At 37.9% G+C, this 18,702-nt stretch overlaps 1 protein-coding gene across 2 annotated transcripts in view; it reads right to left on the bottom strand.

The window, feature by feature from the left end:
• LOC117988449 (GTP-binding protein Rhes) overlaps positions 1-18,702 on the bottom strand; it is a 48,443-nt gene that overhangs the window by 4,843 nt on the left and 24,898 nt on the right. For both annotated transcript variants that reach the window (XM_069503109.1, XM_034975597.2), the window contains exons 3-4: positions 6,632-6,825; positions 188-368 (exon numbers count right to left, since the gene is read on the bottom strand). In XM_069503109.1, the coding sequence (XP_069359210.1) occupies positions 188-368; positions 6,632-6,825 (375 nt within the window). The remainder of the gene's footprint in view (positions 1-187; positions 369-6,631; positions 6,826-18,702) is intronic.

Here is an 18,702-nt window from a genome sequence, read left to right as displayed (position 1 = left end):
GTTCCTCTAACTAATTTTACCTTCACTGAAAAATGCGTGATTATGGTTTCGTAGGAAACGAGGTGTGGGACCTATCGTTGTTTTAAGTAGTCAAAAAATCTCTTTGCCGTAATAAACAAGGATTTGAAAGAAAATTGGATTTGGATAAGTGAAATTGGGGATAAAAGATTTAAAAAGTAGGTCGTACTTTAAATCTCTGTCGCATTTATTGCCAGCTATCGCCATGGGAACTCTCGGAGCCTGTTTCCGGCTTCGACTGCTGCCGCTGCTGGCATTAGCCTTCGTCTCCAGGATCTGCTCCCGGAGACGAATAACTTCCTCGAACGACTCGCGACAGTCCATCGCAAACACCAGCACGAAGAGGTCACCTGATGACAAAATATAGTTTTGTAGTTCCTTTTATTTGTATTGTATTATGTTCCAGAGATAATTAAATCTCGATATCTCGAGATCTCGATCTCTTTTTTACTATCTATAATATTATTAAAGGTAGTATTTCTTTCTTCTAATAAGCGCAGAGTGAATTTTGTGAGAGGTGGGTTCGGAATTGAATTCCTGATAGGGTGAACTTGGGAACTAAAGAGGGGGCTTCGGCCGGCTTTTGCTTAGATCACATTAATGTATTATCAAAATGTGACATTATAATATGAATCAAGCAGTGACATATTTGCAAAGAAATTTTAAGTACTAATTCTTAATACTTACAACAAGAATTATTACTTTCTATATCCATGCATATTTGCCATCAATCATCATCGATTGGTTGTTTCACAATGGAGCACTACTTATCCTGTTAATTTATATTTTCTGTCTAATAGATAAAACCCAGCTCAATGTAGCCTAGATATCTATCTAGACTCAGGGAATAAATCATTGTAATTGCTGAATCAATCTGGCTTTCGTCTTACAGACAATAAACGTCTTCATTCATTTGTAGACGCCATTACAATTTCAAATCCTTAATTATTTATTTATTTTAATTAAAGGATCGCAAAGACGAGACCTTTTTCGAAATATCGTGAATTTGAAATCCTGTTGAATCACCTCTTTTCTGAATAAATGATAAATGCGAAGGATATATTTTTTCTGCTAGTATTTCATGGCCGATTTTCACGGGAGACTAAAAAACTGGCGAAGTGCGAGTTGCACTCGCTTTCTAATTTTTTAATTTACTTGGCAGTCATTTTGAAATTTTTGTTATTTGTTGTTATATTAAAAATGATGACATGAAGTCTAATAAAAATGATGATCCAGTTCGCACGTTTGTAATGGCCCAACTATAATATAAACCCGAAAAGCAGAGCTAAAAAAACCCGTTAAAACCAACAGGATAAAAGCTGTAATCAAAGCGGAACAGTCGTTCCATTTTACGTCTTTAACGGACTTGCTAAGAAAGGTCTTTTCAAATTGAACGTTGCTCTGACCTGGCGGTTTTTTATGAGGAAGCAATTTCGAGCATATTTTCTTAATAATAACATAAAATGAAGGCGCTATAATCAAGGTAAAACATTATTTGATCATCGTTTGAGTTTACCTACTCTTTCGAAACCATTGTTTAGCATTTCCCGCACTTCCCAGCTCTCTGTAGTCAAACTTACGTTTGTTTGTTTGTTGATTACTCAAACTCTACAATTTTGTTAATACGCTCTAAAAACAAATGTTGTGTGATAACTGATAACTGATGTGTCTGTGATTTGCCAGATTCATGTAAAAATGTGTAGTTTCAAAGTTAAACAGGATCAAAGATTTGTATGAGCTTATTATGTTGAGCTTGTACAACTTCAAAACTATACATTTTTATAGAAATATGGAAAACTACTGACACCGATATTAATTTGTACAACATGTCCACAAAATTCCATTGTGTTATTAACCAACGTTTTGTTTGGAGCGCGTTAGGAATAAAATTCTCTATTCCACGTTTGTGACAAGATATTCGTAAAGCTGTGATATTACGTAAGTAGTCACAATACACTGTATGTTATACAGGGTGTAACCAGAACGCTAGCAAAAACAAAGACAGGTGAAAGTACTGATGATTACTGATATGATACCACAAAAAAAAAACGCCAAAAAGTATTTTCTAAAAAATCCTCTATTTTGTAAAAGTTTACGATATATTGCTAAAGGTCAATGAACGTTGCGTAAGTAGGCCACTCGGAGTCAATACCGCGTCGTAGGTGGGGCATTGACCCAAGTTTTACACGCTATACGTTGCGGGTTTGAAAAATACTAAATCACTAAAACTGCAAAATGAGGGAAAATGGTTATTGGTATCGGATTGTGTTTAGGTAGTATAACAAGAACGCTAAGCTTTTGCTAGCTTGTTTATGCTAGCGTTCTGGTTACAGCCTGTATACAAAATCCGCTAAAGTGTGTTTGGTGTCGTATCTGAAAAAAAAACATAACTAATACCTACCTACTGCAGGTACAGTAATAAATAAATACTAAGCGAATAGCTAGCAATGTATACCGAATCGATAACCTTCATTATAAGTTTAAATTAGTATTCAAACTTAAGACTGAACTTTGTAAACAAGTAACCATTAGGAAGGTAACTTGAGCGGATATGTACTTAATACTTTCAGAGTAATGTTAAGGGTTTCCGTACCCAAATGATGCCAACACGGCACCTAAGCCTCTGCTGTGCGTCAGTCCGTCCGTCCGTCCGTCCATCTGTCAGCGGACTGTATCTCGTGAACCATAAAAGGCAGAAAGTTGAAATTTTCACAGAATGTGTATTTCTTTCTTTTGCCGCTATCACAAAAAATAATAACAATTTCGAAATGCCCGCCATGAAAATTTAAAAGAAAAGTTTTATTTCGATCTGTTCCCGCAGGTTTGGATGATGCTTTATAATACCTTTGCTTATCGGTATATTGCCCGCATAAAGTAATTAACTTTTCGTAATGAAAATATTTGCTCAATACACTATAGGATTACACATTCATATTACACAAACGCTATAAATTTAAAGCTGATGTTTACAAATGCTAATTGGAAGCGACCGTCGACGGAAAATTGTTAATCTCCTGCCGTTTGTAAGGCATAAATTCACGGGATTTCCGTTGCTCGTGCAGTAGGGATATTGGTGATATTATGAGTTTTAAATCTTGTTGCAATGTGTTTTCAACCTCCGCGTTTTAACACAAAAGATGACACATAAATAAGGTGTATAAACCCCCGCTATACGGCATTTGCATCGCACGGTTTTTCAGAATAAACCTTAGGTACTTGTATTCGTAAATTCGTAGTGGTGAATACATTGAGTATAGAACCTATTATCTTACTCTGTTTTTGTGTGAACGGTTCCTATTCTCAATAAATATGCAATATTCGCTGTATTGCGTCACTACGTATTTGGTAAGATTTATCCTGCGAATAACGTGCGGTGCAAATGTCATGTGAACGAAACGAGATGGACAAAATTTGCCCCAGGCTGAACTATGCCTATCACAAACTTAATGCCACGATTGCAAAACAACATGCAATTTTTTTTCTTAAAAAAGAAGATTTTTACTATTAAATGGCACATATATCATCCCTGTACATTTATTAAATGGCATATATATTATCATCTCTGTACATTCTGGGGCACGCGTCCATACAATCTCCCTAAAGATCTGTACGCACCTGAGCTGCGCTGCGCGTCGCTTCAGTCCGACTGCAGAAAGCGTCACTACAGGCCGCTCACATGTGCCAAAAATTAAAACTACGTTATTTATTTTGAGGTCTATCACGCCTATACATTAAATACTTAACTCGATGCGCGTGTATCTTATTCGAGCACCGTACGCATTCTGAAGCGACGCGACGCGCCGCTGGGTATGTCGCACTAGCGTCGCTGCACCGCGCGTCGCTTATACTATTCTCGCGTACAATATTCTCCCGGCTACGCGCGGTGAAGCGCTGTGCAGCGCCGCTCTAGTGCGATATGCGCCATACAAAATGATAGAAATAATATTTTGACGCTCTGTGCCGCGACGTGCAGTGACGCGCAGCGCAGCTTAGATGCTTACAGACCTTTATACCTTATTATGCGTCATATTTTGTGTTTTATTAGAACTTGGCTGAAGACACTTGCATGTGTCTTGTTCCCGCAAATAAACGTGCTATGTGTACGGTACCTATTTACTTTAACGGTTTTATCTCGTCTACTGACAAAACAGCTGCTGGACATAGGCCCCATCTGCATGCAGCGCAGCTACTCTTGACGGCTCATTTGATGTCGTTTGTCAATCTAGGTGTTTGCCAGCGAAAGCGTATCTTCGTGAAACATAACTCTATAAAACTTGTTGCAACATGCAAAGTGAAGGTAAATCAGGCCTACCCATGTTCAAGAAAATTGGAATGTGTGAACGCAAAATTGAGCATTACCACCTACGCGCTTTATGAAGTTTGCTAAGTTGAGAATAAAAGCGTAGGTATAATAGCTGTATCTTCGTGAAAACCCCGCTTTATTAAACTTGTTGCAACATGAACGAGTTGATTGTTGAGAGGAAGCCCTTTGTTCTCACTTGAGCGAAACGAGCGCAAGCCGCGCGTTTCTACTTCAACCCGTAGTTTAACCGGATGCTAAAACTTTGTAATCTCATTACAGCCATGTGAGGTGCGAGCATTATTTATCTTTTTTCACTTTTTTGAAGTGACTGACCAAGGCTGCATCCTCCCACGCTAGGATTGTTTCTAAATTGTGTCTAGTCTAGTAGTTTGATGGCAGTCAAACCAGACTAGACAATTTTGAAAATATAAATTCCCCTTTCGACTGTACAGCCGGACATCGAACCCAGAACCTTCTACTTAAAACACCACAGCACTCACCACTGCGCCAGGGAGGGTTTTTCTCGAATTTCTTAAATATAAGTAATTCACATAAAAATCTGTAACGATAAACTCTAGTTTTCACTCAATAGTCTAAAAAAGTAGGTAGGTTCTTTGAAAAATTCATCAGGCGTCGGCTTTTAGGTTAAATACGGCTTGCAGGCGATGTGAAATTCGTTAAAACGCCTCGTTTTTAGGGTTCCGTACCTCAAAAGGAAAAAAGGAACCCTTATAGGATCACTTTGTTGTCTGTCTGTCTGTCGTCGTATCTCTCAAGAAAACCAAGGTAGGGTAGCTAGGTACTTCCCGTTGACCTAGAATCATGAAATTTAGGTACGTAGGTCTTATGCCACAAGTAAAGGAATAAATCCGAAAACCGTGAATTTGTGGTTACATCACAAAAAAAATTAAAATGTGTTCATTTACAAATAATTAGTTTTTTAATTTTCAAAGTAAGATAACTATATCAAATGGGGTATCATAATATTATGAAAGAGCTTTACCTGTACATTCTTAAAATGATTATCATTTATTTTTATACATAATAGTTTTTGATTTATTGTACGGAACCCTCGGTGCGTGAGCCTGACTCGCACTTGGCTGGTTTTTAGAGTTACGTAGTCAACATGGAATTATCCGTCTGTCCGTAGTCCGTGTGTAGCTTAGCTCAGAGACTCTTAGGTCTTAGTACTTACTTACCTACCTCTAGAAAGTTGTAATAAAGTGGTAAAATAAAATCTTGAAAAAAAAACCGAAATTATATTTTTAATTTAGTATAAATTATTATGTTTAAGCTAATATATGTGCATGCCAGCTTGGCGTGGTACAGCTGGACCAATGTATACCTGTATCAGCAAATAAAAAAATTGAATTGAATTGAATTTGTTTTTGGATATTGTGACGAGTTGCTACGGAATCCTATACTGTGCGTGGCTCGACACGACTTGACCGGTTTTTTCCACACGGCTAACACTCCTGAATTTTTAACTGAGACGTGTATAGTACACGACATGTTGTGATGGCAATCGAGGTGGGGACGCTCCGCACACCCGCACAGCCCCCGCGCTGATCCGGTGCGAGATAGCGCGGGTGACATGCGGGTTTGCGGGGCGTCCCCCCACCTCTTACCCCGATTGCCATCTCGACCTGTCGCGGACTACAAAACGTATATTAGTCGTATATTTACTGTTGGCCCAGTCAATAGGGCCTGAGGTCGTATTATCAGAAGTGTTTATGTCAAAGTTCGACTTAGGTTTAACGACCGCCCTGGCGCAGTGGTGAGCCTTGTGGTATTATAAGCTGGAGGTCCCGGGTGCGATTCCCGGCAGAGGCAATTTGGGAATTTACAATATCTTATATATCTCTGGTTTGGTCTGAAGCTAGGCTTCAGCGGTGAGCGGAGGCTATAATAGTTAGATACCACTTCTGTTATCTATGGTTGCCACCGTACCGGAAAAGCCGTGCCGCCAAGTGATAATTAGCGTTCCGATACGAAACCGATCAGGCTTTAACGAAACTGACCTGTCTCTTCCATGTTTGTGTTTTATCATGCAAAATGTCGAAAAAAATACGACTGTAGCACGGAACCCTCGGTGTGCGAGCCTGACTCGCACTTAGCCGGCTTTTCAAACATTCAATAGTATAGAGTGAATAGGCATCTCTAGGCAAGCGCGCCGGCATCTTAATAATGTATCATCACTTGCCAGCAAGTCTGATTGCAGTCAAGTCTATAAAAAATATAGACACAATACTAACTATGTATAGATAAATAGGGAAAAATAGTTTTATAAATAGGAAACAATCTGCTTACCAGTTAAAAAAGAGAGTCTTCTCATAGCAGGGAACGGGTGGTTGCCTGATGTATCCAGCAGGTCCAGCTGGTACACTTCCCCTCGGATCCTGTACAGCTTGCGATGGAAGTCTTCTATGGTAGGTGTGTAGCAGTCTTCGAACTTTGTGCCCAGGAACCTCGCGACTAGGGAAGTTTTGCCTACGCGGGCTGACCTGCGGACATAGAATACAGAAGTTAAAAACAGAGGTGTACCTACCTTTATTTTACAGTTTAGGGTTGTGCCCAGGTATTATTTGGTATATATTTCTTTACAATATATTATTTTTCCAATAAATTACGATTAGGTATGGATCCGCGTAGAATACGACTAGAGAGGCAATAACGGCATTGAAAAAATCCGGTATTCGAAAGCCCTAATTTTCACTTACTTATACCCGACGTCTTAACCACTATCCTATCTACCTACTCGTTTTAACTATATGCAGATAAACCAATGTACTCGTATATAGATAGATAGGGCTATCAAGAAAGACTGTACTTTTAAAAATAAATCTTGTAAAACGTTACTCAAGATGAAAACTGATAATAAGTAAACGGTTTTTATCTCCACCCGGATTCTCAAAAGAAATTATGGTTTAGGTGAGGGCGAAAGTTATGGCTCTCCACGATAAAGGAATAAAAAGAGTAGGTATGCAAAGTTTTATATGGAATAATTTTATGGGCTTTTATTCGCTTTGATTTATGGATTGGACCGTAATAAAACACTGTGGCTTCGGGACTATTCACTTGTCGACAGCTTTGGTTTAGTAAGCTGGCATAGATCCACACTTCTAGAGAATGGAATAGGAAACAGATTTTGAAATTTTTTTGGGCAAGACAAAAATAAAACAGACAGAAATCAGCCAAAGGCGAGTCGGACTACACGCCTACTATAAACGCTACTTATTATAATATATGAATTACATCCGGGTGAAAGACGGCGGATTACAGAGAGTTTATTATTTGAAGATTCCAAAAAAACTCAAACTAGATTTCGAAGAATATGTATCTATGGCCGCAATTACAACGATGGGTACGGAACCCTTCGTGTGCGAGTCCGACTTGCCCGAAAAATTTCAAAATCTGTTGCCTATTCCACCATTAGAAGTATAAATCTATGCCAGGTAGCTGAACCAAAGTTCTTGGAAAGGCAAGTCAGTCAGTCCCAAAGCCACAGTGTTTTAGTCAAAATTCAAATAATTTATTCAAAATAGGTAATAAATTACACTTTTTGATGGTCGGTTGTTGGATTTGTAAGATATAGTGATGATAATCATTACGCGAACTTAAGACTAAAGCTACGAGGGTTCCAAACGCGCCAAGTCTGAGAAGAGCCCACAACAAACTCAGCCTATCTAATAGATCGAAAATCCAAGAAATAACGTTTGTAAGTTGATTGTGAGTTATTTTCTGTACTTCTTCACTTAATTTGAGATAAATAAGAGATTGAGTCGTCTATCGGTTAGCGTTTTATTAATATTATCAAAAGAGAGACACACACGCAGTTTTACAACAGTTCGCACTGACCACTGACGACTCGAGCTGCCAAAGCGAGAGCGGTGGACATGGACCTAGATGCACGTTCGGATACACGTTACACGTTGAATAATTTGACAACCCTGGACGAAAGTCATTGACCTAATTGCGAATGCGATTAGTATCGTCAATGGCAAACCAATTTGGAACTGGATACCTATTACTCATAAGAAGTGCTTCGAAAGGAGCGGCCTTTCACTAAAAGGAACCGTTTCGAGTCTTTTAGATAGCAATAAGTAGGTAAATATCTACCCAAGTAGGTTCTTCCTCTTTTATCGTTGAGATTTTTTTGAATTTACAAGCCAGAACGGACAATCGATATGATATTATCTGATTTCTATTTTCAAAAAGACTCTTTTTAAAAATCACACGTAGACAGGCAAACTTTCGCATTTATAATATTTGTGCAGTGGATTAATATGGAAGTATGGATTATATTTCTAAATAAATTAAAATAAAAGGTGACTGACTGACTCACTGACTGACTGTCTCACTGCTGACTGACTGACTGATTTATCAATCTACAGCTCAAACTACTGGACAAATCGGGCTGAAATTTGGCATGCATTATAACGTATACAATAGACATCTGCTAAGAAAGGATTTTTAAAAACCCCAATTTTAACCCCTTAGGGGTGCTAAGGGGGTAAAATTGGGGTTTGAAATTTGTGAAGTCCACGCAGATGAAGTCGCGGGCATAAGCTAGTTGATTATATTCGAATATTCCACCGCAAATAATATAAATGATATAAGTAAGTAGAGTAGATAGGTACCCAGTACCCACCCAAGATAATTCCATCTTCGTCTTAACCCTTTTACGTATAATGAGTAAAGGACCCTCGTTGAAGTCTTGAAGTCCTTTCATCTCTGCATATTTAAACTAAATTGACTCATAACTATATCCCACTACACTAGCTGCCCCAGCGAACTTCGTACCGCCTAAACAGTCGATTCTTATTCAGGATTTTTTTCAAATTTTTCTCTCCGTAAGAACCATCCTCAAGAAACTCTCATTTTTCAAATTCAAGTTCAAGGAATCTTATGAAAAAAGAATTTGAAATCGGTTCAGCTGTTCTCGAGATTTGCGATCAGCAACACTTTCAGCGATTCATTTTTATATACTTATAGAAAGATATCTTGCCACATTGACATTTTGTAGGAAACTAGCGACCCACCCCGGCTTCGCATGGATGCAATGTAGATACTAATGTGGTGTCAGATAGGAGTGATTCTTCCGACATTTTGTTCAAATATCGTCATATTTCATCAAATTAACACAAACTAATATTAAACTATAAACCTTCCTCTTGAATCACTCTATCTATTGGTGGAAAATCCCATGGGAACTCTTTGATTTGCCAGGATAAAAATAGCCTATGTCTTTCCCCGGGATGCAAGCTATCTCTGTACCAAATTTTGTCAAAATCGGTTGAACGGGTGGGCCGTGAAAAACTAGCAGACAGACAGACAGACAGACAGACACACTTTTGCATTTATAATATTAGTATGGAAAAATTGAAAAAGAAAACTATTTTGTTCCAAAGCTTCTTATCACATCAAAAAATCTCGCTCATAGCACAGCGTCAACGCACGGTAATCCTCGGCTCAGCTGTAAGCCCTGGAGGCTGGAATTAGGATCGTTCCTAATAGGACGCCGAGAGGGTTCTTTTAATGAGGCCCGAGCTTGTTATGTGATGCGCTATACTGGATTTTATACATGTACGTGGTGTTAGTTAAATTGCACTGAAAACTGTATCAAGGACCTGTTTCATAACCGCGAGATAAGCTTTATTTAACGGATCTCTCGCCTGATCTCTCTCCGGTAGTGTCGGATTTCCGTACCATTGGGCTATGAGAGTGAGGGAATAGAGAGTGCACCTCTATTTGCGCACTTATGCCCTATAACATCTCCCGCCTAGTTGGCTAATCTCCATGGATATTGGCCGTCGTGACAGAATTTCGGTCGGGTGGACATTATTATTTTCTAACGGATAAATTTTGACAGATTTATAATACAAAAACTGTCAAAACGTCTTATCATTAACTTTTTTCCGTGGATATATCATTCATAACGAATTTAATCAAACTCTTAAGCATTGTGTATACGAAGTCATCGCTGGCTGGCAGTCTCACTGGCAACTAGGACTTGCTTGTACAAACAGTTTTTCAAGCCAAGCCAGTGCTGGCTAACAGCGCTGGCGAGAATAAAGCACTCGCCTATTTTTCAAGCCAGTGACCTCCGCCCGAATACCCCTAGGACTGAAGCCAGCACTCTGGCTTCGTGTAAACCATTCTTATATTAAACTCTTAGTTCAACTGTTGTCCCGAGGGACCTAATTGTTTCCGTCGCGATAGCGTTGACACTGATTGATTGTTATTACCAACCAATATTAGCTAACTCCGGCTCAGCGTCCGTTCAAAATACAAATTACGAGAATTATATTACCAACTTGGGACGTTAAGTTGGTCGCACATTTTCTAGTCGTTGTCCTAATACAACGCGATTACGCGATCATCGCACGAGTAAGCGATGCGGCTATCGTGTGCTATAGCGTCGAATAGAATCCAAATGCGTGATCATCGCGCGAATACCAATTAGGACTGTATTCGAGATTAGGATGTTTGATTGCGCGTTTGTATGAGTAAAATTCGCGCGAACTTGCGATGATCGCGCATTCACGTTTTATTAGGACGACGCCTTAGTCACAAGCCGCAAGAATCGTACTCACTGAATAGCTGGGGTCGAAGACCATGTGCGCGCGGAAATCAAAAATTAAGCAAGATTAATAATTAATGTAATAATATCAAAACTTCTTTTCCTTCGTGATTTTTCACAAGCCACAATTTTTTTTAGTAAGGTAGCAGTAAAAAGTGTACCATATGCCCTAAAGACTTTTCACGTGATTTTTCAAATGCTTCCTGTGAAATGGTCCATTTCTATTATTTAACACTATAGAAAATATGTTAATCATATTTTCTAGTGTTGCAATACTTGCGCCGTTGGCGGCGCTTCCATAGTCCGTACCTACCTAATATGCGATCACCATAATTAGAAACTTGGGGTATTAACATTTCACCCGACGAAACTTTTTTATAGCTTCAACAACTTGGCTCATGGACCCTAAATATTTAATATTCTCGAGGAAAAATGATAATGGCGCGATAACCAAAGTTCTGGTATAACAGAGGCATCTAAACCTTTTAACATTAGAGCGAGTACAAACTGAATTCTTGCAAACTTTTCGTTCCATTAAAGGCCTTTGAGTGATACCTAAAAAAAATAGGTAAGCTTTCGTTGTTGGAGCTCAAATTTACCTCGTTCTATTTTGCCGAGAATATAAAAAGGCAAACGAGTCGCTGTACTAAGGCATAACTTTCAGCAAGTGCCTCTATAAATGTGTGAAAATATTCAGGTATAAAAAAGCATGTTTGTTTTACAAACACATTTACTTTCGTCAAGTATACGCTCTTTGCATAAATGTAACTAGACAGGATTTTCTCGTAATATTTCCGGATTTTTTATGGATAAAACAAATTATGTCATATTATTCAGAAAATAAGAAATAATATTTGAAAGTAGGTAAGTAATAAAACCGATCGTTCTCATCACTCGTTAAAATATTACCTCTATACTACTTAAAGCATCGTCGTCGCATCGATTTCATTCTAAAATCTCAATGCTGGTTTTCTGTTCTGTGATTACCTAATGTTAAGAGTTCTGAGATCAAAATAAGTTTCGACCTTTAGAAGTAAGAATTATTACTTCGTACACCCATGGAACAAAGATCTGCATTACGCAGTCAAACTGACAAAGAAATTGGCGTCGTAGGTATTTGACCATTGCGATCAACAACTTTGTATGTTATCCAAAATCGCACTTACTACCTACTTACTTACTTATTAGGATTCTTACTAAAACTCAGAGGCGTCTTTACCTATGGTGCAGGGTGTGCGGCGCACACGGGCGCCGGGTCTAAGGGGGCGCCAAGCACCCACTAATGCGACACCTCCAAAGATGCGTCGATGGCGGCGCTCTCAAAGACCCTGCGCTCGTGTTATGGCCGACGCCGTCATCATTTAAAATCATCATTTAAAATTGCACCATTTGCGAATTTCCGTTTGAAAATATAACTGTTAGTATGCCATTTTGACCCTGCTCCTACTAGACTAGAGGGCGCCAGGGTACTGGTTGCACACGGGCGCCACAAGGGCTAGAGACGCCTCCGCTAAAACTTATACTACCTTAGTACCTACATACTACTCATAGGCACATGGCTTATCATCATCATCTTTAACCCATCGCCAGTCCATTACTGAGCACGGATCTCTCTCAGAATGAGAACTGTTTAGACCATAGTCTGAGCAAGTGTAGACTGGCAGACTTCACACACCTTTGGAACCACATTATAATGGAGTCATCCATGCAGGTTTTCTCACGAGGTATTCGTTCACCGTTAAGACAAGTTAAATTAATTATTATAACGCATAGCTTATTATTATTCACATTGTATATTTAACGTGTAACCATTATACACATCATGTTTTTTATTAGTATAGGTTTAGGGCCTAAAATCGAACGCCTAGTTTAATAAAATTTCAATTTTCACGTCAGCAAAACAAGTATTGATCTCGAAGTTAAATAAAAACAGTTTTAATAGGCCAATCTATTTGTGAATGGCTGGCTAAAATCGTGCTCTAAGTATAGCTAAGGGTCAAATATATCGCAATAGATACGACGCTACACTGTGGTAGTAGATTAAGTGTGCACTTTGTGTTTAGGTATAGTTGCCTAAAGTTGCGTACTAGACCGTAAAATTTAAAGGTAGGTATTTCACTAAGAATAGCTCGAATGAAAAATTCGAGTAGGTAAGGCAGCATTCCGTGCAGCGTATTTCTCGTGGTATACAGGGTGTAACTAGAACGCTAGCAAAAACTTAGCGTTATTGTTATACTATCTAAACGCAATCCAATACCAAACAGACAGACAGACAGACAGACAACAAAGTGATCCTATAAGGGTTCCGTTTTTCCTTTTGAGGTACGGAACCCTAAAAACATTTGCCTCATTTTGTAGTTTTAGTGATTTAGTATTTTTCAAACCCACAACGTATAGCGTCCAAAACTGGCGGTTCCCATAGTAATTTTGGTGTATTGCACTTCCACTGTTCTTTCTGTTCCGTGGGTCAATGCCCCACCTACGACGCGGCATTGACTTTGAGTGGCCTACTTATGCAACGTTCGTTAACCTCTAGCGTCAGTCAGATGTTGTATTTGCAATACATCGCAATCTTTTACATAATATGTTATATTATTTTTTCGCGGTTTTTATGTGATATCAGTACTATCTATCACCTGTCATCGTTTTTGCTAGCGTTCTGGTTACAACCTGTATCTTTGCCTGTTTAATCCATCTATCGTCTATCCTGATTCTCCCAAAGAAAATATGAGAAATTTCAGCTAACATGTATTCATAGGTATTTTCAGATATCGTACTCGTATAAGCTTTGTAAATATTAAACAAGATCATAAGCCTCGCGAGAATACAGCGAATGTAAATAATTTTTACACCCTTTCTGTATTCAGCGCTTTTGAATTTTTATAGGATGTTTAGCATCTACTCTTAAGTAGAAAATACGTTTATTAAAATAAGTAGGTATGGATTTCTAAGTGCAATTAGGTAGGAAAGGCCAAGCGACGCAAATAATATGAAAACTTTCAAAATCATTTCATGCTTGCTGTAGCTTTTGGTATTGAAACCCTAAAGGCATTTTGAGCTGGTTTTGTGTGGTGTATGTGGTAAGTGAACAGGTAAGTAACCTAGGTATAAGATAGGAATTAAATTCCTAACATACTTAATTAATAGCGAAGTCATCCGTAGGTACTAGAAATTAGTAAACGAACCGAATGGAAAACTAAGCTTTTATTAAACTAGTTTTTTGAAACTGACATTCAATGAAAAATGAATACGTGGGGTTGCCATCCAGTTCATACATTATTACTATTTACTTACCATTGCATTAAAAGAACTAGTTTATTCTGCTACTTATTTCGCTTAAATTAAGTTTGAAGAAAGTCCGCGGATAAATCAATTAAATAATAATTAATTTAGTAATAAAAAACTTTTTAATTATTTGATATTAAACAATTCATTCAATTAAAGGGAACTCTCGTAATTATTTAAGTGTAGAAAATCTGCAAACCAATTTGACGCCTCAGCGATCACAGGTGGCAGAACGCTGAACTATATAGCTACATTGGACAAGTCTATAATATTAGTATACTAGCTGCCCTGGCGAACGTCGTACCGCCAACAGTCGATCCTATTTCAGGCAATTTTTTTTAATTTTTCTCTCCGTAAAAACCATCCTCGTACCTTCAAGGAATATTATGAAAAAAGAATAAGCGAAATCGGTTCGGCTGTTCTCGAGATTTGCGATCAGCAACACATTCAGCGTTTCATTTTTATATATAGAGATAGAAGAAGATGTAAACCTTGTAGTATTTTAATTTAACATAATAAAGAGACAGGGCCAGCGCCTGCCAGATCTTCCTCATTTTATAAAAGCTGGAAGTTTCTCTGCGAATTGTCCCCAACACTGGGAGGAGCGTATGTTTGGATGTTTGTTTAGATCATGGTGGCTTAGGGGGATAACAGATAATAAAGATGTAAAAAATCTTACGTCAAAGTACTTATAAAGTCTAATTTTTTTATATTATCTTCGGAGTAGTATTAGAAATCACGTCATGCATTGCAGATAAACTTTCAGCTTTTATCTATATCTATATATATATATAAAAGGAAAAGGTGACTGACTGACTGACTGAATGACTGACTGACTGACTGACTGATCTATCAACGCACAGCTCAAACTACTGGACGGATCGGGCTGAAATTTGGCATGCAGATAGCTATTATGACGTAGGCATCCGCTAAGAAAGGATTTTTGAAAAATATATATAAAAGGAAAAGGTGACTTACTGACTGACTGACTGACTGATCTATCAATGCACAGCTCAAACTACTGGACGGATCGGGCTGAAATTTGGCATGCAGATAGCTATTATGACGTAGGCATCCGCTAAGAAAGGATTTTTGAAAATTCAACTCCTAAGGGGGTGAAATAGGGTTTTGAAATTTTGTAGTCCACGCGGACGAAGTCGCGAGCATAAGCTAGTAAAATAATAAGGAAGGTCTGGCACGCGCTGGCCGCTGGCTCTTAGGCCATAAGATTAGGTGTTAAGTATAACTTAAAGGTTATTTATATACCAATACGACTTAAACACAAGCATGAGCCACTCGCCTTCATGAATTGCAAGAACTGTAATCGATTTAAAACCTCCTGCAGTAGACTGATTTTGATATACATTTTAATAATTTCTGTATGTCGACATATCTAACATCGGCATGCCTCGACTCTGTTGGTAATCAGAGTAAACACTTCAACGTGGAATTTGCAATTTGGTTTGCGGCGGATTGACAGCGTTGATTTATTGCCGGCTATGTTCCATTGCTGAATGTCTGTTTTGTTATTGGATCTATTTAGCGAAAACGGAATTTAGGGTTATGAAATTTTAGCGACTCGAAAGCGTTTAGTTTTAAATGGCAGATTAACGGCTGAAATCTTCTTCTTCTTCTATATTATATTTAGGTATATCAGTACCCTTATTTGGTTTGTTGGTTTATTGGTTTGTTGGTTTGTTGGTTTGTCCTTCAATCACGTCGCGGCGGTGCAACGGATTGACGTGATTTTTTGCATGGGTATAGATTCAGGTATACCTGCATATTAATCTATGGTATAGATAAAGACCTGGAGAGTGACATAGGCTACTTTTTAACCCGGAAAATCAAAGAGTACCCATGGGATTTTTAAAAAACCTAATTCCACGCGGACGCGGGCATCAGCTAGTATGTATATAAAAGGAAAAGCTGACTGACTGACTGACTGATCTATCAACAGCTCCGACCACCGGACGGATAGAGCTGAAATTGGGCATGCAGATAGCTATTATGACGTAGCAATCTGCTAAGAAAGAATTTTTGAAACTTCAACCCCTAAAGGATAAGTCGCGAGCATAAGCTAGCTAATAATAATAATAATCAATCTTTCTGTAATCTGTCGATAAGTTATTTAGCAATGTTGTGTTATATTTTGTCAAAGAACATACAATGTTTAGAGCCTCAATAGCTCAACGGTTAAGGAGCGGACTGAAATCCGAAAGGTCGGCAGTTCAAACCCCACCCGTTGCACTATTGTCGTACCTACTCCTACCACAAGGTTTACGCTTAGTTGGAGGGGAAACGGGAATATTATTCAAGATTAACATGGCTAATATTCTTTTTTTTTTAAATGTGGTGAATTTTGTTGTACACATAACTAGATGTCTACCTGACAGTTTAGTTTAGTGTAGAGATCCAGTATTAAGCCCAACAGAATAAGCCACGTTATTAATTTCACGGCTGGTATATATATATACTTAGTAAGTATATAGTTGAGAATAAATGAATATAGGTACAATACTGAATTTCTAATCCTACCATTGATAGCCAAAACAACGTGTATTACGTAGGCATTATAGTTTCTGGTTTCCAGCCTTCCCAATCATGCTAATCTAACATTTCGCCAAATTGGCGGTTAGTGAGTGGGAATCGATGTTGTGCTTGGTTCGATTTGAAACCGTCGCTATTGGTTGGTTTATTTAGTGTTTTTTCGTGCTGTTTTGCTTTTGTAGTGTTGCTTATTTCGTTAGTGATTTTTTCTATTCAAACTGGCGATTTGTGAGGTAGCAAAATTGGTTTTACGTGTTGTTTCGAAAAAAAAATATTATTCAAATTCTATACCTATCTATACCTAAGTGTCTGTCTGTAATTTCGAAATAACTGCCCCAAATTAAGCTCAAATGGTTATTTGAACTGTAGGTATTAAGAAACTATCATCGTAAAACAAAAAAAAAAAGTAGCTAACATCTAAATATGCATGCAATCATACACTCCCATTTACACACACACACACATGCACACACGCTCACACATACTCATAAGCACACACTCACACACGCATACACACACACATACAATCATACACACACTGTTGTAATTTTATTTTATTATTGTATATACCTACATTTATTCTAACTCTATTCTGTTAAAATAGTTTAATTATAATTTTAAGTAATCTCTTTTGGCCTTCTGTTATACCTAGATTTAAATTTAAATAATAATTATGTATTTACGCTGTTGATTACTTTCAAATAAACAAAAATAAAAAAAATAAAAAAATAGGTACCATAACTGAATCACGTTTTTAAAGTTTTTGTCTGGCTGTCTGTTTGAACGGGCTAATCTTCGGAATGGCTTTAGATTTAGATTTAGATTTTCACATTCACAGACAAGTAGAGGATTAGCCGAGGAGGTCTAACATACTTTTTTAACTGACTTTCAAAAAAGGAGGAGTTGTGTTTTTCTACCTATACTTATACACCGAAATCTCCGAGATTTCAGAACCGATTTGAGTAATTTATTTTTTATTCGATAGAGAAACTTTGCGACAATTGACAACATATAAAATTTGAATTAATTTAAAAATTAGAAAATAGTTTTTCTTTTTTAGCGTTTAAACTACCGTGAGTGATTTTCATTCTAAATAATACACGTGAGTACAGCCGGGACAGATATTATTTAGATATTATTTAGAGCTTTTCTTTTCTCTAAAATCGGCTTCTTTTTTTATAGTATTCACAAACTTTTAGTTTAGTTCTAGCATTAGCCGCACTGACCACGGCTAAAACAACCCCCTGTATAATTAAATTGTTCAAATTGCTACACCACTGTACTGTGTCTGTTCAATTTAGACAAATTGGTTCAGTTGTTTTCAAGAAACACAGGGTAGAGCTGTTGTCGACGAGATACTGCACTTTAATTAGCATTTCATTGAAGCCTGTCTCTCTCTCTTCTTTATTTTTACTGAAATTATTATTTGTTTTACATAATTTATTCATAGTTTTTAGGGTTCCGTACCTCAAAAGGAAAAACGGAACCCTTATAGGGTAAATTCTAAAACACATTTTTATTTATTTTTATGTATCATAGTTTTTGAATTATCGTGCAAAATGTCGAAAAAATACGACTGTAGTACGGAACCCTCATTGCGCGAGCCTGACTCGCACTTGGCCGTTTTTTACAAGTAGATTCCAAAATTCATTTGGGGATAAACTACTTATGGGAATCTGTAGTAATATTACACGTAGATTTGACAACCTTCCTGGCGCAGTGGTAAGCGGTGTATTAGTGGGAGGTCCCGGGTTCGATTCCCGGCGGGGGATTGAAATTTTATAATTTCTATTTCTCTGGTCGTTTAATTTCTGTTTCTCGTGGTTCGTCTGGTCTGGTGGGAGGCTTCTGCCGTGGCTAGTTACCACCCTACCGGCAAAGCCGAGCCGCCAAGCGATTTAGCGTTCCGGTACGATGCCGCGTAGAAACCAAAGAGGTGTTGTATGGGTTTAATAAAAACTGGCAT

The sequence above is a fragment of the Maniola hyperantus genome, chromosome 14, assembly GCF_902806685.2.
Source record: "Maniola hyperantus chromosome 14, iAphHyp1.2, whole genome shotgun sequence".
In the NCBI taxonomy this organism is placed as follows: Eukaryota; Metazoa; Arthropoda; class Insecta; order Lepidoptera; family Nymphalidae; genus Maniola; species Maniola hyperantus.
The sequence above is the reverse complement of the archived record's forward strand: the minus strand, read 5'-3'. Positions and strand labels throughout refer to the sequence as shown.